Source organism: Neopelma chrysocephalum, unplaced genomic scaffold (assembly GCF_003984885.1).
Source record: "Neopelma chrysocephalum unplaced genomic scaffold, ASM398488v2 Primary Assembly neopelma1_69, whole genome shotgun sequence".
In the NCBI taxonomy this organism is placed as follows: Eukaryota; Metazoa; Chordata; class Aves; order Passeriformes; family Pipridae; genus Neopelma; species Neopelma chrysocephalum.
In genome coordinates, this window is record NW_020897729.1 from 11,405,530 (window position 1) to 11,429,295 (window position 23,766).

The window sequence follows — 23,766 nt, forward strand, 5'->3', positions numbered from 1 at the left end:
AATGCATCAGAATTTTGAGTATATCAAGAGTTACTACCTTGAGTCTGTGATGACCACACTTTCACCTTACCCATCACTGGATGCAAACCCCAGTGATGTTAATGCAGAGTTTTCTGGGGAGATGTGCCTGCTCTGACCAGTGGAGTTGTAAAGGTCGAGTACACGTAACTCGGCTTTTTCCGCACCTTCCCACTCTGGGGCCTTAAGTATTTCCTGCCAATCTCTCTCCAAAGCTGGACCTGTGAGACTCCCCTGAAGCCAGGCTTGACTACAGAAAACATCCTCGGCTTGTGCTGCTGCTTGAGGCACCTGGGGAAGGTTGGGTTGTGGTGAGAGGCAAAGGATGAGGCATCTGAGCCAGCAGGAGGGTTGTTCTCAGCCTGGCTCTGCAGTGTGACACCAGTCAGTTTGCTGCTTCCCTCTGGCCTTGAGAGGTCAGGAAAGTGGGATTTCAGAGAGCAGGCTCCTCATGTTAGTGAATATGATCAGTTATGAGCCATTTCAGTATTATTTTGTGTTAAAATAATTACATTTGACATGCTCTCTGGTATCTGGGAACTGCTTGGCCCCGAGAGAGCATTTGAGGGAGTTTTGGTTAAAGAATGCAAATTTCCATCAGGTGTTGGATATGATACCTGAGATTTCCCATTAATGTCACTGATGTGACCAGAATATTAAAATACTCCAGTCATGGGAGTGCATTATTCAAAAATCTCTCAGTTAAGATTAAATGATAGAATTTTAATCTATGAAGGGATATTTAGAGGTCTCTTCCCCTGCTGCAACAATCCTGTGAAGATTGATTTGTGACTGTTGTTTCCAAGGGTCTTACAGCAATAGAGTGCTGAATAATTAGGAATAACGCATTGAAACAATTGGAAGATCCATTAGCAATGTTGACCTAGATCAGAGGAATCTGAATGGGTGAACATCATGCTGGTTTGGTAATTCTGGAACTCGTTGGCTGGCTTTGTGTACTGGTGGTGTGAGGCTCTGTTCTAGTAGTTACTGTGGGATTGAGGAACCAGAAAGGGACCCATTGGGATATTTTCTGACTTTTTAGTTGGTCATTTTCCTTCACTTCATTACTGATCTGCCTTTCGTTTCCCCAAAGACTCACTTTTAAAAAAATGAAATTGTGCTGAAGTTTCTTTCTACGTCTGACAGAGAATTCCAGCCTGAGCTGGAACAAATCTTTGAGTGGAGCCCCAGGGGTTATCGACTCTGCTGGACCCGAATGAACCCTGCAGTGCCCACATTGCTCTGATAGCCAGAAGTGAATCCAGCTCAGCACTGAACAGGGAATAGCTGGAGTTCATAGAACTTGTGAAATGCTGGGGGAATATTCTTCAGCTTTGTTTTGCTCTTCAGAAGATGAAGGGCTGTGTTTTCTGACAGAAAAAGCGAGATGCTGCCAGGAGTTATCCAGCTGATGTCTGGGGGCATGGCTGGGAATGTGAAACTCAGACTCCAGGCTGCCTGTGAAAAGTCCATTTTTATCTGTTGAGAGATTATTCCCCCCCCTTTTCCTTTGTGGCTGTTTTCAAGAGCACTCAAACGTGGTTTGTTGTTGCTTGCCTGGTTTTGCTGGACTGCTTTTTCTACCTGGGTTGTTGTTGTCTTGAATGTTAACATGAATATTTTATTCTTTGCTGTTAGAGGAATCTAAGCCATCAAGTACATAAAGAAAGGTCCTGCAATGAGATTTTGGGTTTCAATTTGTGTTCACAGATCAGACTTCAACTCACTTTTATTCTCTCACGTGCAATCACTGTACTCCTGTAATAGTGAACGAGGCTGACATAGGAAAAACTTGTATTATATTGAAATAATGCCTTTTAGGGACTGGAGCAGACTCCTTAAGAGATTTCTGAAGGTATCTAGTTACACTTTTTATTACACTTTCTCTGCACAGAACCTGGACACAAAAGAGGGTGGAAAAAAGTCTCACGGTCGATCGTTAATGGGCAACTTTGGTAAACACAAGGTGAGTAAAGTGAGAGGCTCCGTGTGCTGTGCTGGGGCTGGAGCATTCCAGAGACCTGGGAATGTTTTACTGTTTGAGGAAAGGTGGGGCTGGGGGCAGTAAGGAAAGCCTGTGTGATTACACTTGGGGTCTTCACTGCTGTCTGGGGGAATATTAACTGCCAGCAGGATGGAGAACCTTTAAAAGGAATAAAAAGAATCTTGTGTGACTAAAAGATCATCTTTACTAGTGAGGTGGAGTTGCTGATTTTCTGATTGAACTTGCAGCAGCAGAAGAGCAACACAGACAAATGTCTTGGCATATTCTTGTTTTCCACACAGCTGACAATGCCTGGCTCACTCAGGGCCCAGCTTTGCCTGTCCCACCCTGGGCAGTGGCACCCAGGATGTGCTGGGACTGCCTGTGACCAAGTGCTGGCTCTGGGCTCCTGCTCTGCACAAACATGTCTTTGCTGATCTCCTGCTGCTTTTGCTTATCCAATTTGTGGAGCTTCCAGGTCACACTCCCTGCTCTGCTGCCCTTTGCTGGGGCAGGAACTGGTGGAGTCCAGATGAGTGGGAGGTCTCATTTTACAGCTGGGCAGAGCAGCCACCAAAAGGGACAGTGCTCCCACGTGTCCTCCCATTCCCATATCCTGTCATCCACCTCCCCTATTCCCACAGTGCCCCAAGGCTTGGATTTATATCCTCAATGTGAGCCGATCCAGCTGAAAGCTTCCTTCCTCCTGGAGTCAATCAGCAGATATAAAGTCAGTAGATGAGCAGAGGGGCATGTGGCAGGTCTGCAGCCCCCTCTGCCCCCAGCTTGCCAAATGCTGGTATTCCTGGTCTGTGCCATCCATGGTGAGAGCTGCACCAAGCAGGGAACACGCTCTGGGACTGAGAATCTGAGCAGTGGTTTAGGAAAAACAGCAATTAAGAAATGTTTTGTAGAACTTAATCAGTCCATCTGCCCTGAAGCTAGCTAGGAGCCATCAAAAAATCCCTAAGCAGGCAGTCTCAGGGCTCATATTTACCCTGCAGTTCCAAGCTCCCACCAGTTTAAGGTGCTCAGATGCCCTTCAGCACCTTTGGCTCTGCACATGTTACTTGGGGAGTGTGGAGATCTGGAAGTACCTGTTGGGCCTGATAGTGGACACTTCCCATCACAGCCTGTGCTCCCTGCTGGCCAGACAAGTGTGTGGAATGAGATGGCACAGGCAAAAGGCAGCCACTGAAATCTGCTGGTTATGCTGAGGGCTGGAAAGTATGTCAATAATTTAATTACTTCAGCTAGTTATCCTAATGGATACAGCATGGTGGAAAGCCCATTCATTTCATCTCTGCTGGAAGAATAAGGATAGATATAGATTTTTTTTTTTTAAGTAGTGATTGTATTGTAGACTGAGGCAACAAGGACCTCCAGTGCCTTTCCAGCTGAAGGGGAAGGCAGGTTCCTATCGATATTTTTGCAGATACAGAATTATCCACCCAGCAATATTGACATGTGGAGTTTTCAGGCAGCTCTTGTGCCAAGTGGATAAACTCTTTAAATTGCCAGTGGAGGGACAAAGACACTAAAGCTGGAAATTTGTGAAAGTTAACTGCAGGGAACATCCTCAGTGCAGGCCTTCAGATTCCAAAACTGAACCATGCAAATGATTTCCAATATAATCAACTTTATGTCAGCACTAAACACAGCAAACTAAATTATATTCAGTATTGGGGTATCACAACAGGAGGAAAGAAACCTGTGCTCAGTGAGCCATATGAGTAAAAGGATAAGGAGCTCTCAGTTATATTGTTAATTACCTCATGATGAAAAGGGAATTAAATTACTCTCACAAGAAGCTGTGGTTACTGTTACAAAAACTATAACGTTGTTGAAATTGGAAACTATTAAATCCCAGGTGCTTATGAAAAAAATGGCGATTTTCAGATTTTAATCTTTTTATCAAAGCTGATTTTTAGGTTTTAATCTTTTTGTCAAAGCTGTTTTCTTTACTGCACAACTGTAATAATATAGAATAACATCAGTGTTTGTATGTGGCTGAAAAGGGAATGGAAAGCTGATGTTTGAAGATTCTGCCCCATCCACTGGGATTGCAGCAGGAGCAGTGCCCAGGGTGCTGGAGCACACGGAGGGAGTGGGGAGGGAGCTGCAGAGCACACAGTGGGCTGGGACAGGCTGAGCATTGGCACAAATAATTTCCTTAGGCCTGGCTCTGCTCACCAGCAGCTAAACCTGCTCCATGGCTGCAGGGCTGGATCCTGGCCATGGGAGGGAGGGAGATCAGGGTGCTCTGGGCTGGCTTTCCTTCCTGGAAACCTTGGGGTGGCAGCAGGGCTTCCACTGTCAAACCCCTGGGTCCTGAGCTGCAGCCCTGCAGCTCCCCCACCTCCCTGGGGTCACCCAGAGCAGTGAGGATTTCTGGAGCCACCCCAGGCACTGACCCAGCCCTGCTTGACTCTTTCCCACAGAAAGCTGCCAAGGCAGCAGCCAAACACCCCAGTGCATCAGATGAGGACGAGAGCCAGCAGAACCCTTCTGGGAGGGAACCAGGGCATCCCCACAGGTGAGCTGGGAATCCCCCCAGTTGTGCAGCTCAGGTGAAGCCAGAGGCTTGTTCACTGCCATCCCCAATTCCATGGCATTGCCTTGGGGAAGTCTGTGCCCGAGAGCACACGTGTGACACGTGTGTCACATATGACACAGCTGAGGGGTTGTTTTGCTGTACCTGGTGTTTTGATTGCATTGGTTGTCACAGATTGCAAACAGCAGTTACCCTTAAACTGAAGTGTGGCTGCAACCCTGTGCTGATGGAAAGGGTCCAAGCCCCATTTTGCCTGCTGTGAACAGTGCTCAGAGCAAATGATGCAGGTTCAGTTGGGTGCATCCCAGCCTGGCATTGCATGGGAGAGCGTAAAGAAAAAACAATCAGAACAGTGCCACTGAGAATGCATTTGCTGTTATGGAAATGCTCCCTGGTTTTGTCTGGGAGAGCCATGGTGCAGCTATTTCATTACGTTTTAAATGAAAATTTTGTCTGTGTAGTGAGGCTGTGGAGGTGCAGGGGAACATCAGCCCAGAGCCCTCTCTGAGGAGGTTTGCTGCACACAGCTCCCTGCTCACACTGGGTTGTTTCCTTACTGATGAAGAGAACCGAAAGGGGGATTGAAATATGCCTTAAATCCTGAGATGTGCTGTTTTTCTGTGTGCTCCCCTCAGACTGGCCCGCCGGAGGAAGACAGTGAAGCTGTGCCGGGATCTTTCTGACCTCGTGGTTTACACCAACTCTGTGGCTGCCCAGGACATCGTGGATGATGGTACAGGGGCTGGCACAGGGCCTGCACAGGCCTTGGTCACCTGGGAAAGGGCTGAGTGCTGCTGTTAGTGGGTCACAGGGCCTAGAGCAGAACCAGAGCCCAGCTGGGCACTCCTTCCCCAGCAGTGAATCCTTTGGTCATGCTGCCAGCAATAGATTTCTCTGTAGATTCTCCAGACTGGTCATGTCTGGAGTTCTACAGGAGAAAAGGCCCCAGCAACCAGCTGAAGCTCTTGCTTGGTTTGGCTTTCAAGTGTGGAAACTTGAGGGTAGAACATAAGACCCTGCTGGAAGGGGAAGCTGGTGCCCTTCAGTTCCCCAAGGTGCATGATTTGGGTAACACAGGACAATCTATCCTTGTAACTCTGGAGTAAACCTCACGTTCCCCTGGATTAACAGCAGTGTAGTGAGGTCTGTGCTCAGCCCCACGTGGGATTGCTGTGTCACCTGTTTGTTGTCTGACCATGGCACAGGGTCCACAGGGAACGTGCTGTCGTTCAGTGAGACCAGAGCCCACCAGGCCGTGCAGCAGAAGGCTGAGCAGTTCATGCTGTACAACCAGAAGCAGCTGAGCAGGGTCTATCCCTCAGCCTACAGGATTGACTCCAGCAACTTCAACCCCATCCCTTACTGGAACGTTGGGTGCCAGCTGGGTACGTGTGCCATGAAAACCTTGCTTCCCGTTTCCTGTGCGTGTGCTGAGGAATATTATCCTTACCAATGACACCTGACTTGTCTCCTTCAGTGGCTCTGAACTACCAGTCTGAGGGACGTGTGATGCAGTTAAATGAAGCAAAATTCAGGGTAAATGGCAACTGTGGTTATGTCCTCAAACCTCAGCAGATGTGCAAAGGTAATGTCCTGCTGTGTATTTATTACTGTAACTGTCAGGCCTTTCACAGAGTGTCTTCACAGTGATGTTTGGAAGGCATAAGAAAGGAAAGTAAAACCAAAAATAGAATCTTTCATGTTTCCATGCATTCATAGAAGAGATTTTCAAAATTAATGGCAGCTGCCCCATACTCTGTTTGTTACTTCTGACTGAACTCTGGCTGTGTATGCACATCTTGGGGTGATACTTATTCTGTGGATCTCTTTCCTTACCCTTCTCATTCTTCCCATCTTTTAGGCACATTCAACCCCTACTCTGCTGATCCACTTCCTGCCAGTCCTAAAAAGCAGCTTATTCTGAAAATCATCAGTGGGCAGCAGCTCCCCAAGCCTCCTGACTCGATGTTAGGGGACCGAGGAGAGGTGAGAGAAGGGTTTTGAATTCTCATAGGAATTTAAATCAACTCTTTGCATGAATTTTTTAAAAGTTGACCTTCACCTGTATCACTGGCTTGCTTTTAAAATATTTTGTTTTTAACAAATAGATAATAGATCCCTTTGTTGAGGTGGAAATCATTGGGTTACCTGTTGACTGCTGTAAAGATCAGACCAGGGTGGTGGATGACAATGGTAAGATAATCTAAGTGATTTCTTCTTCTTAGAGTAAAACATAAAGTAATTATAAATGATACAGAGTCTGTTGTTACTTTCTAAATGACAGAGCTTCTTATCTGGGGAAATCAAATGATTATGTTTTAACAAATTAATTCTGCTTTATAGATAGAATCTCTGGTGTGGGGAGACAGCCAAGCTAGAGGTGAAGGGAAGGGCTGTTCACCTCATTGTCTTTCTCCTGGATTGTTCTTAAATCTCCTTTATGCAGAAGTTCAAATATCTATCTGTGCATCTCAGTTCTGCAGGACAACACTTTGCTGTGGTATCCCTGCCAGTTGCTCAGGCAGAACCATTTTGTTTTTAAAGCAGTCCAAGAGACAAATCTCACATTTAATGACTGACATGATGGAGATCAAGAGTGCCCAGATCTAGATGAGCAAAGAGTAATTTGTGTTGCAGCTTCTTTCCTCTTGCTATTCATCATGAAAATTGAGGATAGCGCTTGCTCTGGACTTGTTTCCCAAACTTTGTGTGCTGTTTGTTTCCCAGGGTTCAATCCTGTGTGGGAGGAAACTCTCACCTTCACCATCCACATGCCCGAAATAGCCTTGGTGCGATTCCTGGTCTGGGACCACGATCCCATCGGGAGGGACTTTGTGGGGCAGAGAACTGTGGCCTTCAGCAGCCTCGTGCCTGGTGAGTCCCACTGCTTCTCCCTGACCTGGGAATCCAGCTGAGGAACAAACAGCTTGGGCCTAAAGATGGGGTTACCAGTGTGAGGTGATATATGCTTATATCTCTGTGACTTCCTGGACAACTCTGCTGTTGCCTTAGGGTGGGTTATTCACCAACACTTGAAGGAGTTTGGTTGTCTGTGCTTTTGGAAATTACTACTGGTGTCTTTTATAACTTTGATGCAATTTGTACTGGGGTTTTGGAGAAGCCTGTGAGAACATAAGGAGTTTACTGAAGGTGGCTTATGGTATATACATCCCTTCTACAGACAGTCATTGCCAGGTGTGCATAGAATGCCAACTGCTGGTTCTTTGGGATTATTTGTGTGCAAACATTTCTGTTTCTGTTTCTCCAGGCTATCGCCACGTGTATTTAGAAGGACTGACAGAAGCATCCATATTTGTTCATATAATCATTAATGAGACCTATGGAAAGGTGGGTATAGCTGGAAATGTACATCTTCCCTCTGATAGAAGTGGTTTTAAATACACCACAGAACCTCACGGGATCTGTGTTGGAGGGCTCAGGAGGCAGAAGGATGAGGCTCATAGTGGTGGGGGATCCTTGCAGGAGATCAGCAGGGAACCCACAACGTACCATTGCTCTACTCTTAGTGCTCACATACTTAGATGTTCTTACTGTCAGCACCTACTAATTAGCATGTCTGCATACAGGAAGCACATTTCTTCAGTGTGTTGAACTGATTTTGTTTTAGAAGTGAATCTTGAGAACTGTAATTGCACCAGAACATGGTCTTTGACAAGCTATTTTTAGCAGCCAATTTAATTGATTTAAATTAACCTAATTTAATTTTAGGTTTCAGTACATACATTTTGCTTTTCTGCTAATTTTGAACCATTTTTAAAATGAAAGTAAAAGCACTGTGCTTTTTGCCTGCATTTTGCTTCTGCTGCCTTTCTGAAGTGTTTACAGGCAGTCATTGGAGATAAACAGCACAAAGAAACTGTGACTATGTTCAGCTGGGTGCTGAAGTAAAATAACACTTTCCCAGTGATTTCGGAAGCAAAGATAAACAGGAAAAAAAGCACAACCAAAACCCTGACCTTTATGAAGGGTGTATGTTGCAGAGATTGGCCCTCAGTCTTTGTCCCTCCTGAGAGAGGATGCAAAGAATGTCATGGCAAACGTTGTGCAGCACCCAAGGAAAGCTCAGAGGAACAGAGATTAAAAAAAATACCATAGAGAAAGACCCAGGGCTGAGATTTGGTGTATTCCAGATCCTCACTGAAACCCACTACCTTTATCCTCCCTGATCCCATTGGAGCAGTGAACGGGATCACAGCTTGGACACATCTGCAGTGTATACCCAGATGTGTGCACATCTGGGGGCATCTGTGGAACCACATCCAGCTCTGGTGATGGTTTGCAGGAGTGTTTGGCTGCTGCTCTTGGCTGATGTGCTCTTCAAAGAAGAAATATGTTCAGTAAAACCAGTAGAGAGCAGCTGCAGAGGGAAGGCAGGAGAAGGAGGGGGGAGACCCGCTGGGATTTGATCTCTATCACTTAGTCTGCTCATCTAATGCTTGCCTGGGTGATGGGCAATGATATTATTGTTTCTAGTAGGCTGAATGCATGTTTGCATCCATATGAGTGAGGAGATCTGGCCAAGTTTCTGGGAGACACTTATGTTGGACTAATAAATAGTTTTCTAAATGCTTTGCTGTGTATTAACCTTGTTTGCTTGTGTGGCAGTCTTGAGAACATGAGCCAAATGGATTTGCATTTTCTTTGCCTTTCAGTGGAGCCCTTTAATCCTCAACCCCAGTTACACAATATTGCACTTTCTAGGAGCCACCAAGGTAGAGCTCACGAGCATGTCCTTTGCACTTGCTGGGCACAGCTTTTCAGTGCTTCCCAGTCGCATGATCTGCAGCTGCCAAACCTGCATCATTCTCCATCCAGGCTCTGAGACATCCGGGTGTTGCTTTGGTGAAGGCCATGCCTAGAAAACTCCCCGTTAGTGTGTGCAGCCTGTCACTGCAGACACTCCTCACAGCCTTGTCAGCCCCGATCAGGGGGCTTGGAGCAAACCTCTGCTCTAGCTGTGGCAGGCTGCCATCCTAATGAGGAGCAACACAGCCATGCATGAATCCGTGGAGACCTGAGCCGAGAGCTCCTCGGTCAGAGTGGTTGTGAGTGGCTTGGTGTGGATTTTTGCTTTGCTGAGTTCTGATCTTTGTCTCCATCGTTCACAAACGCTCTGGGAGCAGCTCTTTCCCTCGTAGTCGTTCTAACTGAGTGTGAGCTCAGCCCAAACCGTGGCTCTCGTTGTCCTTTCAGAGCAAGCAGCTGATCGGGCTGCGGGGGCTGTTCAACAAGAACCCCAAGCAGGGCTGTGCCGAGGCCGGCGGGAACTACGTGCGCAAGAGGTCCCTGGGCGAGCGGCTGCTGCGGCGCACGGCCAGCGCGCCCGCCAAGGGCAGGAAGAAGAGCAAGATGGGCTTCCTGGAGGCTGCTGAGATGAAGGACAGTGCATCTGAACCCACGGACCTGAAGGACAAGGAAGGGGTGGTTCGGCGCCCGAAGCGGAGCCTGCAGGCGCGTCCCGCTTCCATGCCCGTGGACAAGTTCCTGCTGGTGGGACTGCCCTCCCCGGCTGAGGACGCTGCCCAGGATGACACAGGGAAGGAAAACACCTCTGGTAAGATGCTTCCAAAAGTACTCCTGATATAGTGAGTTGAAGTAGCCTGTTGAAAGGATTAGCCTCTGTGCGAGTAGTTTTATTCGGCTCAAACCAGAGTTACTGCACAGAATTACGTGGGCTGAAGTTGGTAGGATTTTATCAGCTCCTTAAATAAGTGGCCCCCTGGAAAGCTGTCTGCTCTGCAAACTGGGCAGGTGAATTACAATAATTCCTGGAAGTGCTCTTATAAGGACACTTGCAAATTTCTTTGTAATTTAAGAACCAACCTTCCGTTGCACTTCATCAGTTCCTGGTTTCCTGCTCTCCATTTACTTGTGGAGACAGAGCTGCTGGCAGGGGGGGTTCCTCTCCCTGTTTTCCAGGAGGAAGAGCTGCATGCAACATATGTTTATGGTGATAGTGTGCCTAAAGACTTTCAAATAGATGTAAAAGGGGTAAAAGTAGGTCAGACTTTGTATCCAACAGGCTTGATATTTGACTCTTACCCCAGGTCACTGACTGATCAATTTATATGGCAAGCGTGTTTTAGGATAAATTCTGGGTCTTATGTAATTAATACACAATACAATTTCACTCTGAAAATAGCTGTAAAACACACAGTTTTCTCAGTGTGTTCAGCAGTAACAGTCTGGTTTGAAATGCAGGATAGACCCTGGTTTTGCAATCCAGTTATTCCCATGACTGCAGCAAAGTTAGTATGTTGGACCTTCCTAATATTTGGTTTGCTGGAAAACTTAAACAGTCTAGGGAGCTTTGAGTACAATGGCTGTGATTCATTAGACCTGCTGTCTCCATCCTGAGCTAGTCCCTTGTCTGGGGTGTCAGTACTGCTTTTTGGGGCTGGTTTTGGTTTATTTGGGAAGAGCGTGTGCACTTCCAGAGGCTGCCCCCAGATCCTCAGCTTTGGGCTGGCCCCAGATTTGAGGGATAATCCCAGGGGATAGGTGGAGCAGCACAGCCAGCACCACCATCTCTCTGCCCTGGTGAGAGGCAGAGAGCACCCTGAGAGTCTCTCTTGGCCAGGGGGTGACAGAAATGCTGCTCTGCTCCAAATCATTTCAGCTGCAGAGCTGCAGAGCCACTTCCAGCCACTGCAGGAGCCACTGCAGTATAACTACCTGGCACTGCCAGGACATGGTGATCAGCCACCTTTGTGCTGCTGGCCCCACATTAGTGGCTTTGAAGGAGCAGCTAATCTGCACAGCACTTGTAAAAGAAGCTCCTGAGGAGGAACAGGGAGCAAAGTCAACCCAGGGCTTTCTCTGTCACCGTGAGAAGAAACTGTAGGCAGGAAAAAGGATGTTCTAGTACAGGCAGATAACTCTGAAATGGTGTAGTTTAAATTGAAAGATCCTCTAGATAAGCCTGTGAGGATGATACAGCTCAGCCATTCCTTGCAACAGATGCAATAATTTCTTAGGTATCTCTTCCTGAAGGTACTACAGACAAAGACACAAGAAACCTGTCACAGGGGATGAATCCTGCCCCTTCTAACTGTGAGAGGGGTGGATCCTGTCCTTTAGTCTCCAAAAGGCTTGCTCCTTAACCCTGCTGAAGAGGCTGTCTCACAGAGACCCATCCTGCTAAAATGCTGTGTTTGAGCATATCCCTGCTGCTCCACTGAAATTGTGTCAAGAGCACAGTGTGCTATCCATTTGTTCCTACATTCTTTATAGAAAAAGTAAATCTACAAATCAAAGAAATGTGCATCTCTTCCATCCTAGTCTGGGAGCACTGGAAAGCTTGGGAAGTTTTCAGATTTTGGAGATGGGCATTTAGTGCCATGTTCACTAGAAGCACTTCTTACCCCATCGAGGGGGCTCAGTCACTGTCAGTGGATGATTCTCCCCTTGCTGCTTCCAAGGGTACCTGATGTCTAGCAAACATTAAACCCAGCATATATTAAACCAGGCTTACTCCTATAGTCCCTGCTTAATTAAGTCTCCAAAGCAGTGAGTCATAGAGCTCAGATTTGGCACATAAAGACAAGTAAGAGGATTTGGTGGAGAAAACATCTAATGTGTGGTTTTTAAGGGATTCAACCCCTTGCTCCTGTGAATGCAGCATGCTGGTGGAATATCAAAATGAAATCCTTAAATTGTAACACTTTGCAATAGCCACATGCCTGGAGTCCATCTACTTGATGCTTTTTACTCAGCTTGAAGCATGCATCTTGTTTCCAAGTGTTGTGTGTTTTAACAGAGCTGTTTTGTTCTGTCTTTATTGCCACGCTTCTTTGTAGTACAAATCTGACTAGGAACACAGCTGAAGGTAATGCCACGTGCAAGCCATGCTATGGTACCTCATTAACATTACTTACAACGAATATTACATCACCTGCCTGATGTAATAGACATTCCAGGAAGTTTCAATGAAGTGCCTGCAGTTGTATTTTTCCATTTGTTCATATCACTCAGATAATTTGTACTAAACCTGCACAACTCCATGATTAAGTTCTGTCACAACTGTACCTAATTTTGCGTGCTCCATTTGTCTGTCTGAGGACAAAAGAGTTGTTGATAGACAGAACAGTCTTGTATGCAACTAATATGTTTCTTATTTAATTTAGCCAACAGTGATGACAATACAAATGAGAAGGAAACAAACTCAAAAGAACCTGTTTTTCCATGTTTGGAGCAAACGGCAAATAGTTCAAATTTGGGATCTCGATGCAGGAAGGAGAATGGCCAGGAGGATTCTACAGCTGACCCTTTGCTACCACCTCCTCAGGAGCAACCTGAACACTTAGTTTTTGCGAGTGGTGTAACTGAAACAAATCACCCCTTGGACTGTCGGGAAAATAATCTTTGTGGTGAAACTGTCCCACCAGTGCAGGACTCTGACTCTGAGCTGTGCACAGAAAAACCACACGACAAAAACTGTGTGGACAATAAAGAGGAAGATGACACAAAGGGAGCTGATGAGGGGAACGTCACTCTGGTGGGGGCTTCTCTTTCTCAGAAAGCAGATATGGAGAATCACAAATACGACCTCAAGAAAAGCACTGCAGCACCTCTTTCTCTGACTGACATTCCTTCTCCCCCTGGCTCTGACAGCCCTGACTTGCACTCCACACTGGCCCTGCAGGACAGTGACATTTCTCGCCTCATAGATGAGGTTTCTCTGACTGCTGAGAGCGAGCTGGACAGTGCTGTGTCTGCTCTCATCGGGCAGGTGGATGTCACAGGGGACCAAACACACCTCACCGCCGTGGTGGCTGCACACCCACAGGGCTTTGCTGTGGGTCTGAGCAGTCCCTGTAAGCACAACTTCCCTCCCACAAAATCCACCAAGTCCCCTTTATTCTCCACTCCGGATACAACCACGTTCTCCAGCCCAGAGACCACAGAGTATTCCCTGTACACCACTATCCAGGGGGCAACTCCAGCTTCTGAATGTAAGACACACAGGGAATTAGTTTCCAAGAAAAAATTAAATAGTCTAGAAAGTAACTTGCCTGGCTCTCCATGTTCTTCACCTCTTTCTTTGCTAAATGCAAATCCCAAAAGAAATTGTGGAACAAAATCTGGACCGAGCTGGGAAGGCCCTGAGTCTGCCAGTTCTTTTGCTTCCAATAACCTCATCTTCGAGGAGACACTGTTTGACCCTGTCCCTGGTGAGAACTCGAACAGCAGCAGCCTCGTGGAAGTTGATGGGGACTCCCAGGATCTCCTGGTAACTGCCTGCGAGTACAAAAGGGAGGACATGAGCCAGCTGGCTTCTCCTTTGAGACTGAGGCAGAAGCAGGACACCGGGCACGGTGGTGAGAGGACCTCTGGGACCAGCAGGACTGTTGGGCTCTGTGCTGCTGCCCACGCCTGCTCGGACACCTCCAGGACTGCGGGGAGCCAGCTCCCTTTTCCCACGTGTACAAATGCTGGGGGTTTGTGTGCCCATCACTCCCACGAGCAGCCCAATGTAACGTGTGCCCCCGAGGGGTCCCAGCTCAGGGCAGCCCCCGCGCTGCTCCCCAGCGCTCTGCCTTTCCCCCCTCACCCGGCCATCCAGCAGAGCAGCCCCTGCAAGTCCAAGAGTCTGGGAGACCTGACGTCGGAGGACATCTCCTGCAACTTCGAGAGCAAGTACCAGTACATCAGCCGGAGCTTCATCTCCTCGGGCATGCGGGACAAGAAGCTGGCTGCCATGCGGAGCCTGCGCCCGCGCTCGGCCGACGCCCTGACGGAGCAGCTGCGCAAGCTGCTGTGCCCCGAGCAGGAGGAGCCCCGGCACTGCCCCGGGCAGCAGGACCACGACTGCCCCCGGGCCCTGGTCAGGAAACTGTCCTCGCGCAGCCAGAGCCGCGTGCGGAACATCGCCAGCCGTGCCCGGGAGAGGCAGGAGGCCGGCAGGCACAAACCCCCCGTGGCCGGGGTGGTGCTGAGGAACAGGCCCTCGGCGTCCCCACACGCGGCCAACAGGCACTCCACGGGCTCCTACATCGCCAGGTACCTCGGCAGCTTCCCCGGGGAGCCCGTGGAGGGCCGGGGCGTCCCCGAGGGCTCGTGCTCGGCCCTGCACCTCGGCTGCACAGACCGGTTCTACCAGCACGACTCCGTCCTGCAGCTGGAGCCCAGCCCCGAGGACCAGCCCGAGATCTACTTCCTGCTCAGGCTGTAGGTTGGATCTGTGTACATCCCCAGAGTTTACAAACTGCTTCACTGAAATGAAGGATTTGTAGCGAGAAACGCTGTTTGGAGGGTTTAAATTATTTAGAAATGCAATTTCATGCTGGTGATTCGGCCACGGTTTAACGTGCCCGTTCCTGCCGGAGCTGATGTAAATAGAACCACGTTCCATCCTGAGGGATGCGCTGCTTTGATCCCTGAGCGATGAGGTCTGGGGGCTGTGCATGCAGGGAGTGTTTGTAGCATTCTGTGTCTGACATTGCAGCGAGTGCAATGGCCTTGTGTCCCTCCTGTCCTGTCCTCCTGGCTGGAAAACACTTTTGGTGATCCATTTTGGCCTTTTGTGCAGATCCTTTGGAGCACTGTGGTGTCAGGAACGGGGCATGACCTTGGGCTGGGTCCTGGGCTGGGGCTCGGCCCTTCATCAGCATCCCCCGTTCCTCCCTGCTGGTGTTGATTGTCCATGTTTTCATGTATGGACTGTGATTGCACAGCAAATGATTTGTACAACTAGGGTTAGTCCAAATCTGTGAGTCCTGTGGAGATTTGTCTTCTGCCTGCTCTGTGGAGTATGACAACAGTTGTCTTCCTCTTTGCTCACCGTGTTGAATGCTGGTTTTGGGACAGAGTGGAATGTGGGAGTAATTCTCCATTTATGAATGAAAACACTTAATTTCTGCCTATTTTATGTATTTTTGCTGTTGGGTGTGTGTGTAGCTTTGGTGCAGTAGCCGATCCATTTCCTGTATATTTGTAATTTTATTGCTGAATTGTCGATGGTCAGGGGGATGTTTAAAGCTGACGTGGGAGAGGGACTATTTCAACTGTTCACCTTTTCCTGTGAAGGCTGAAAATGAATTAGGTAAAGGAATCTCAGACACCTGAAGCTTCCCTGTAGGGAACAACATAGCTTTATTTTGGTTTTCAGATATTCTTTGCCTTTGCTGTAAGTTTTTCTGATATGTAAAAGATGTACCTTTTACCTCTTTCTTTTGTAATGCAGAGTATTATTATTCTTGAAAACGTCATTAAAATAGATTTTTAAGCACTTGTTTACATGTTTTCTGAAGCTGTAGCAAGGAGATTTATGCTTTAACTAGCAGTAGTTGGTGACTGCAGACATCTGTCTGGGCAGGAACTTGCAGTAGGATTTCAGAAAGGGAAGGATTCAGTTGTTTCACGTGATGGTTCTTAGCTGGAGATTGACAGCTGAGCTCTCACCTCCTTTCTGGATCAGAAGCCACATTTGAGCAGGTCTGACTGTTCCATTCAGGGTCCCACACAGGCTGTTTTATCACCTGGGAGAGAGCAGTGGATCTTCTTAAATAACAAGCATTTTTCCATGGAGGAACAGAACCAGATACTTGATGAAGCCCTTAAGCTTTGACCCTGCATTTCCCCCTCGGTACCTGTGGTGCAGTTTGGAAGGTGTGATTGAAGCCTCGGAGAAGTGCCTTGTAAATAAGCAAAGGATAAAGATTTCCATCAAAGGCGATGAAAAACCTTGAAGGTTGTCACTAGTTTTAATTGGAATTAATTTAGAAACGTTGTATGGTGCTTGCAGGAGGTCAGAATAGATTAGTGTGGTGGTGTTTTATCACTTAAATCCTTAATTCCAGAAGTTACTCCAGATGGGGACAGTTCTTGGTGTGACAGTGGAATCTGGCTGATGAAACAGTGAAGTCTCTTGGTGTAAACCCATTATTTTAAGTGAGATTTACTGCCTTCTTTACCAGGCTATATTCTCAATTCCAGTGGATTTAATTGCTATTAACACTTATATATATCAATAGATATCAATATATCATATTTCCTCAGTTTTTAGTTTAATGAACAAGCTTCATTTTCTTTCCTGGAATGGAAGGGATATAAACAAGTTTGCCTGCTGCCAATCCAGCTGCTCCAGTGGGGATGATCCTGCCATGAAGATGTCCTGAGATACCTGAAGCCCCTGCTGACCATCCTGTGCCCCAGGTGCTGTGCTGTTCTGGTGAGTACTGGTGCCCCCAGCCCAGAGCTGTGGGAGGGGGTTGTGCACTGGTGTGTCACTGCAGTCAGGGGGGTCTGTGTCCCCTGGGTTTGTGCTGCAGGGGTGAGTGTGGGCTCAGATCTCACCCGAGCTGAGATGCTCCATCAGCAGTGCTGGGCAGCAATAGGAATGGGAGAGTTTGGGAAAGCTGGGAATGCCCCCTTCCCCAGCCTGGATCATAACCTGGGGGGACACTGGAGTCAGGAATGAAGCACTTTCTGAACTCAGTCTTTAGCCCCTGTGAACATCTGGGCCACAGATCACCAGGAGCATTGCACAGAGCCAGGAGTTCCAGACATGGGGGTGGAACAGACCAGCACTCTGCACTTCAGACATTTATAGGGCCATTTGTTTCTTAGTCCTTTCCCCAGATTAATTAAATTGTGTATGAACAAGGCTGCAGCTTGTTGAAAATCCATCTAGGATGGGTTTTGGGCTGTTTTGGTGCAGAGTCTGCACCACAGCAGAACAAGCAGGTATTTCTGCCTAGTAAAGGCTGGTGGCTCACAGCCTGGGTTAACAGGTCTGGATTGCTTTGCTAATTTATCAGAGAAGGTATAGATTGAGCTGTTCAAGACTCTGCAGAGAAGAGGTAATAGCAGCAAAACTGAGATTGGAATATTATTTTAAAGAAATTACACATTTTTTAATTCAAGAGCTGTAAGAGTCTCTGATTACCTTTATATGATTGCTTACTGGAATACCTGCTGCCCCTGCTTTTAACAGATACCAACTACTCCTGTGTTGGGGATCCATTCCACATTCCTCACTCCTGGCAGAGGAGCCCAGGTTCTGGTGCTTTGCTCAGAGGGCTTCCTTCGTGAGCTTCCCAGTCTCATCCTAAATGAGATGAGGTTATAAAAGAAAAGAACATTTCATGAAAGAACAGCCCAGAGTTCCCCCCCCAGGCATGTTGGGTTGGTTTTGTTCTTGGACTGATACTCATTTGGACTTGTTTTGATAAGATTTTGATGCTGCTCCTGTTGACAACAGGGAAAACAATGTGCAGGACCCTCAGTCCCACACATGACACAGTGAGACAAAGTATGACACTGGTCACAGCTCTGCTTGGACGTGCAGGGGGGGAAACAGGTTGAATTTCTAGCAGAGATTATCTTTTAAAGTCCTGTGTTGATTGAGACAGAAAGAAATGAAAATGAGCAGAGCCTGGCTGGCCTGGCTGAGGTGGAATTTTGTGTGTGCAGAAAGCCAGGGCAGTGGAAATGTCGTCTTTAATGTGTGAATTTAGTCTCTGGAGGGCTTGCACCTGAGGAGCTCCACGAGCCTCTCTGCAGGTGAGTCCCACAGATCCCCTGCCTGCCCCTGTGCTTTGGTTCCATGTGTGTGTGCAGTGAAGACACAGGGGAAAGGAATGGTGAAAAGGGAGTTTGGAGACTCTGAATGGCCTGAATTTCCTCTGGCTGCATGGCTTAGCACTTGTAAATAAAGAGAAATCCCATTTTTCCTGGTGTGTGCATTTAAAAGCAATGTGAGCTTCCATTTCAGACTCTATGACAATAGTTCCTTCATGTTCAAACCAGGGAGGTCTTTTCCAAACTGAGGGGGATTCCATGATCTAATCCCAACATGCAGAGAACAAGCCATGTACAAAATTACACCACGGGTGGGAACTCTGGTGTCCAACAGCCCAAAACTTTGGGTCTGGCTTGGCACAGGGGTCTGGGGACACCCAGGGGAGAGGGGTGTGACATCCTGGAGGTTGTGCCACCAAGGGCACCTCGCTGGTCCCACTCACAAGGGAGCAGAAGGTGTCAGGAGAACCCCCCCCAAGTTGGATGAAACATTCCTGCAGCGGGGCTGGGATTTGTTGTTTCCCCGTCAGGACCAGTCCTGGTGATCAGAGCCCTGCATTAGATCCGCTCCACAGCCTTTGTGTGACAGAGATTCCCTGGAGCTCTGCTGTTCCCAGTCCATGTGATGTTCTGTAATGGCATTAGATGGGTGGTTAATTAAGGTACATCTGGATACAGACTTGAGTTTGTCAGTGGAGTCAGACAGTATTTGTGTGATCCCATTTTGAGGAGTTATAGTCTTAAGGAAGCACATTTGTAAGGGAGACAGATGTCTGGAAGCAGATGATTAATTCATGCTTAGTTTCCAAGCACTCATTTAACTTACAGGCTTTTTAAAGTGGATTCTTTAATTTAGTGCTTCACATAATAAACATTTATAGTCAAAATCTTATTTCAGTTAAAGATGTATTTGTCTAAAGTGATGCTTGTAAATTCAGTGAAGTTCTGCAAATGAGCACTGCTGAGAGAACAGACTCTAAGAGTTGCAGAGTGCTGCAAGTCATGTTAGTTTGACTTTCTTATTGCCAGCACTACTAGTATTTTTTCAGTAAAATGAAAATTTAGTTTCATCTGAGTGGATCCTCTTGCAGTGCAGAGTTCAGCAGAAGGAGGGAACACAACTGAGTGCCAAATTTGGGTTAAGTTCATGCAGTTTGGGGTGTAACTACTGAAGTCAATGGAGTTTCTTTAGATGTGTGCTGGGGTGGAGTCTGTTTCTTGTCTGCTTGCCCCGAGTTGGTCCATCTAAAGCTGTTCCAAAGGTACCAGAGATGATTTAAAACATGTTTCAGGTTTCATGTACTTTTCCATGTCTGATTTCCAAACAGAGGTGATGCCGAATAAGGAAGGTGGTCATTAATATCTTTGTGTTTATTTTGTCTTCGGAGTAAGATGTTAAATATTTAGAATATGCCTGGCTTTCTTAAGGTGAGGGTGCATGTGCTGCTTGAATTAATTTAAATAAATAGCAGTGGTATTTAACTGCACCCTCACTTTTCTCCTCTAGCCCCTCGTGCATATCGTTTGCATAAAATTAGGCTTTTACATTAATCAGCTGCAGGGCTGAAGCACTTCTGTGAGCAAAGGCTGGGAGAGCTGGGATTGTTCAGCCTGGAGAAGAGAAGTTTTGGGGTGATGGAATTGTGGCCTTGAAATGCCTGAAGGGGCTACAGGAAAGATGGAGTGACAGGACAAGGGGGAATGGCTTCAAACTGCCAGAGGACAGGGTTAGATGGGATATTGGGAAGGAATTCTTCTGTGTGGGAGTGGGGAGGGGCTGGGACAGAATTCCCAGAGAAGCTGTGGCTGCCCCATCCCTGGGAGTGTCCAAGGCCAGGCTGGATGGGGCTTGGAGCAACCTGGGCTGGTGGAAGGTGTCCCTGCCCATGGCAGGGGGTGGCACTGGATGGGCTTTAAGGTCCCTTCCAACCCAGACCATTCTGAGGTTCTGTGATGATTCTGATTCCTAATCCTGGAAGATCATCCTGAGGAGTTTCTGGGTTGGTCTGTGGGTGGGCAGAGGTTGAGCCCCCCTGGCTGTGTGTTGGCTCCTGGCTCTGGCTGCCTGCATGGGGTGTGGAAGGGGACTGTTCTTAACTGGGTGCTCTCTAAAGCTAATTGAGAGCTCAAGCTGCTGCCTGGAGTTGTGGGAACACCAGAGCCACGAGGCTGTTCTTGCAGTGGGAACCTTCCCCATCCAAGCAGTGGGAGACTTCATCTTTCCGTGTTTCCCTGAAGCCAGTGTGTGCTTTCATGAGATAAACCAGGATTTACTAATCAATATAGTTTTTAATTGGAAAGATAAATCCTCAGCAGCCTCCTTTGCCTCTGGTCTCCAGGCTCAGTGTCCATGCCAGGCACTGAGCCAGCCCTGCAGCAGGAATGCTGCTGGATGTGACAGCAGGAGCCCAGGGAAAAGGGCTGATCCACACACGTCCAAAAGTTGGCTCTTTGGTTTCCTTGCTGAAAAGCCCTTTTTTTTTACTCAAAAGACATGTTTCTTTCGCCAGTAATTCGGGTTCATCCGTCCTCAGGCTTGGGGGAAGCAGGCCCTGCTCTGCTGTAGGTCTTTGCTGGGAATGGTGCAGAGGGATTGGGTCCAGAGCCAGAGGAAATGGCTCCTCTCTGCCATGGGTTTGGCAGCACCTTCTGCTGCACGTGACAGAGGTGCCAAAAGCTCAGCAGGAGGAACAGCAACAGCTGAGTGCTGCTCTGAATGGGGGCTTGGAAAGGGGGTGACTGAGCAGTTGGTTTGAGCTATGTAAGAATATAAATTAGGCCAAAATTCTGAGTTGTTGGTCGTACACATCAAATGTATTTTCATTTGTTTTCGAGTGGCAGAGCTGTGGGCAGTGATGGCAGTTCTGGGGAGCTGCTCCAGGGAAGCCTTGCCAGGCTCACTCAGGGCAGAGGCTGCTGTTGCTGAGTGGGTTTATGGTCATTTTGTGTTGAAATGGTTTTAGAATTAGTCAAACCATTACTGATTGATTGATGAGGACCAAAACACGATCTCCAGTTTGGATTTTGCAGAGGCCTCTGCTCTGCAAAAGGAACAGGAACATAACCCCTTTACCAGCTCCCAGTTTTCACCCCCCAGCAGAACAGAATGTAAACCTTCTGCTTTTGTTGAGGAGACCATTCAGTCAACTGTTCTCTTGCCCAGCAACTTTCCTTCAACCTCTTAGATGTAACAGGATAAACAACAATGGAATATTAATAGGGATATATATTTATCCCTTGGAGTTTCTCTAGTTTTTGTTAGTTTTTCCATACCACTCCTTCCAAGGAAGTTATTCCAACTACACCAGCAGTGATTTTTATGGCAAGTGATCAGGTTAATTTTTGATTAAAAAAAATTGATCCCTTCTTACAGGCTTTCCTTCCAGGGCGTTTCCCAGCAGTGCTCTTCTGCCTCCTCCCTGTATCCCTCTGATCATCCCAGCTGGGGAGAACTTTTGATCTGTGCAGTCCACAACAAATCTTGTTTGTGTTGGGCCAGAGAGACAAGATTTTCACCCCCTCCACACCAGAACAAACCCTGGCTGCTCTCAGACAGCCAATTATCTAAATTGAGTTCTCTCTTGTTGTGAACAGATCTTCTATTCATCCTTCACTCTCAGCTTCAGATTTCTCCAAAACCCTTCCCCATGTGTGAGACGAGGTGATTTCTATGCAGGGGCTGTGCATTGAGCAGATGGATCTGACAGCAGTGCCATATTCTCCCACCCAAAATGACAGGATAATAAGTGAAGATCTTGTTAAGCTTGGCCGTGTTACCACAGGCGCGTGTTTACTAATATTTCACAGCGAGGCAGACGGGCTGACAGGGCTGGGCTCGCCAGCACTGAGTGCACTGGCAGCTGCTTCTTCTTAACCTGAAAGAAATAAGGAAGAAAAAAGAAACAGAGATCGTTGGAGGCCTTGCCAACAGCAATCCAGAATGGATGGGGACCCTCAGAAGCTGAGGGAGCCCAGGGCTGCCCGTCTGATGTGAATCTGCCCCCCCGACAAAGGCAGCTCTCCAGCTCCTGATCTGCCCAGAATTACACAGCAAAGAAAAGCTGTAAATCTCTCCATAGGTTGGAAAAGACCTCCAAGATCACCCAGCCCAACCTGTGACCGATCCCCACCTTGTCACCAGCCCAGAGCACTGACTGCCACGTCCAGTTGTTAAAAGGTTTGGGGTTTTTTGGCACATGTCACTCTGCACTGGTGAATTCATTGCACTGTCGAGGTTTTCCTGCCCCGTGATCAGCGGGGGGGTTGCTGGTAGGGACACACAACTGACCTGCCAAGGCATTCAGCACCTTGAGGAGCCAGAGCCTGAGTGAGCTGTGCTGGGTGGCACACGTGGGGCCTGGCAGGAGGTGTCTGTCAGTGCCCTCCACCCTGGGTGACACGTGTTTCTTGCTGTGTTCACACCCCGGGGGGCAGGCAGAAGGAGCCAAAGAGGGGTTGAATATGTGGTGGTAGAGATGAACTCTGTGTCAAACCAGGTGTGCAGGGTCAGTCCATTCCATTCCCCTTCCTGCCCGGGATCCATCCCAGCTCCCGCTGCTCCGGGACAGCTGGGACACTGAGCAGGGTGGGGCAGAGCTGGGGCCTCTGAGATGGTTGGGGATTTGGGGTTGGGTTTTTGGGGTTGGTTATTTGGTTGGGTTTTTTTTTATTTTATTTTGAATCAGAGACTTTGTTCTTTGCCCTTTTAAATGAAAACAAAATGTGCTCTATCCTGGAGCGAGCTGTGGGGTGGCTTCAGCTTTGCAGGCATGTGTTGTACCTTCTGTGTGCTCAGCCTAATGAGCAACTCTCAGCCCCCAGCTCTGGATTTGACACAGGGCTTGACTGGAGCTTTCCAGCCACTCCCTCAGGTGCTTTTTGCCCCTGGGAGAGGTGTGACTTGCCTGGGCTTTTCTCTCCCCCTAGGCAGAGCAGGGGTGAGGCTGGGCCGGGTTTGGGGTGCCTGGGGTGCCCTGGGGGCCGACCCTGCTGCTGGGGGTGTGATCTGCACCCTGGGCTGCCCAGGGCAGGTGGGGAGTGTCCAGCACCAGTGCAGGGAGGGCTGGAGCCCAGGGAGCAGAGCCACGCTCCACTGGGCTGTCAGAGCGGGGCAGCTGAGCAGCTTTGCTTTGAGTTCTCCATGGGAGCATTTAAGGTAACACTCGATGGTTGTTTTTCAACTCTTCTGTAACCATGGAGACCAGGAGCCTCACAAAGCCAGGCAGGAGCTCTCTAGGTGCAGCTGGAACTCGCTCAGACATTTCTGCCTCTTTTGGCCCCTTGTCAAATCTTTTTACTTTTGGGAAACTGGAACAAAGAATCAGAGTGGCATATGCAGAATATTGTACTCAGATTAAAATTCAGTGGGATAAACGTGAATGGGTCTGCATTTGAAAACAAAGGCTAACTCTCAAAAGCCCCTCTCCCACAGCCCCTGCTCTGAACGTGGAGGGGATGTGCCAATAAAATCAGCGGGTCCAGCAACTCTCTTCTCTTCTTTGTAGAACAAAGGCAGGAGGTCCTGTACCTGGAAATATCAGAAACTGAGGAGGTGGAAAAAGATGGTGGAAAATATCATATATATTTGAATCTTTGAACTGCTGGATAGGGATAGAAAAGTCTGTATCCTCTGACTCCCCATGATTAGTTACTCCCCTTGTGA

The 23,766-nt window shown here is 47.9% G+C and overlaps 1 protein-coding gene across 5 annotated transcripts in view; it reads left to right on the forward strand.

Annotated features, from left to right (window-relative positions):
- PLCH1 (phospholipase C eta 1) overlaps nucleotides 1-15,810 on the forward strand; it is a 63,987-nt gene extending 48,177 nt beyond the window's left edge. For 3 of the 5 annotated variants that reach the window (XM_027685827.1, XM_027685826.1, XM_027685828.1), the window contains 12 exons: nucleotides 1,916-1,987; nucleotides 4,447-4,541; nucleotides 5,195-5,292; nucleotides 5,765-5,944; nucleotides 6,037-6,144; nucleotides 6,421-6,545; nucleotides 6,668-6,752; nucleotides 7,287-7,433; nucleotides 7,828-7,907; nucleotides 9,233-9,292; nucleotides 9,774-10,134; nucleotides 12,707-15,810. In XM_027685827.1, the coding sequence (XP_027541628.1) occupies nucleotides 1,916-1,987; nucleotides 4,447-4,541; nucleotides 5,195-5,292; nucleotides 5,765-5,944; nucleotides 6,037-6,144; nucleotides 6,421-6,545; nucleotides 6,668-6,752; nucleotides 7,287-7,433; nucleotides 7,828-7,907; nucleotides 9,233-9,292; nucleotides 9,774-10,134; nucleotides 12,707-14,754 (3,459 nt within the window). In that variant the 3' untranslated portion in view covers nucleotides 14,755-15,810. Of the gene's footprint in view, nucleotides 1-1,915; nucleotides 1,988-4,446; nucleotides 4,542-5,194; nucleotides 5,293-5,764; nucleotides 5,945-6,036; nucleotides 6,145-6,420; nucleotides 6,546-6,667; nucleotides 6,753-7,286; nucleotides 7,434-7,827; nucleotides 7,908-9,232; nucleotides 9,293-9,773; nucleotides 10,135-12,379; nucleotides 12,409-12,706 lie in introns of all 5 variants that reach the window. The other 2 variants (XM_027685830.1, XM_027685829.1) reach the window with 2 other exon arrangements.
- The last annotated feature ends 7,956 nt before the right edge of the window (nucleotides 15,811-23,766 follow it).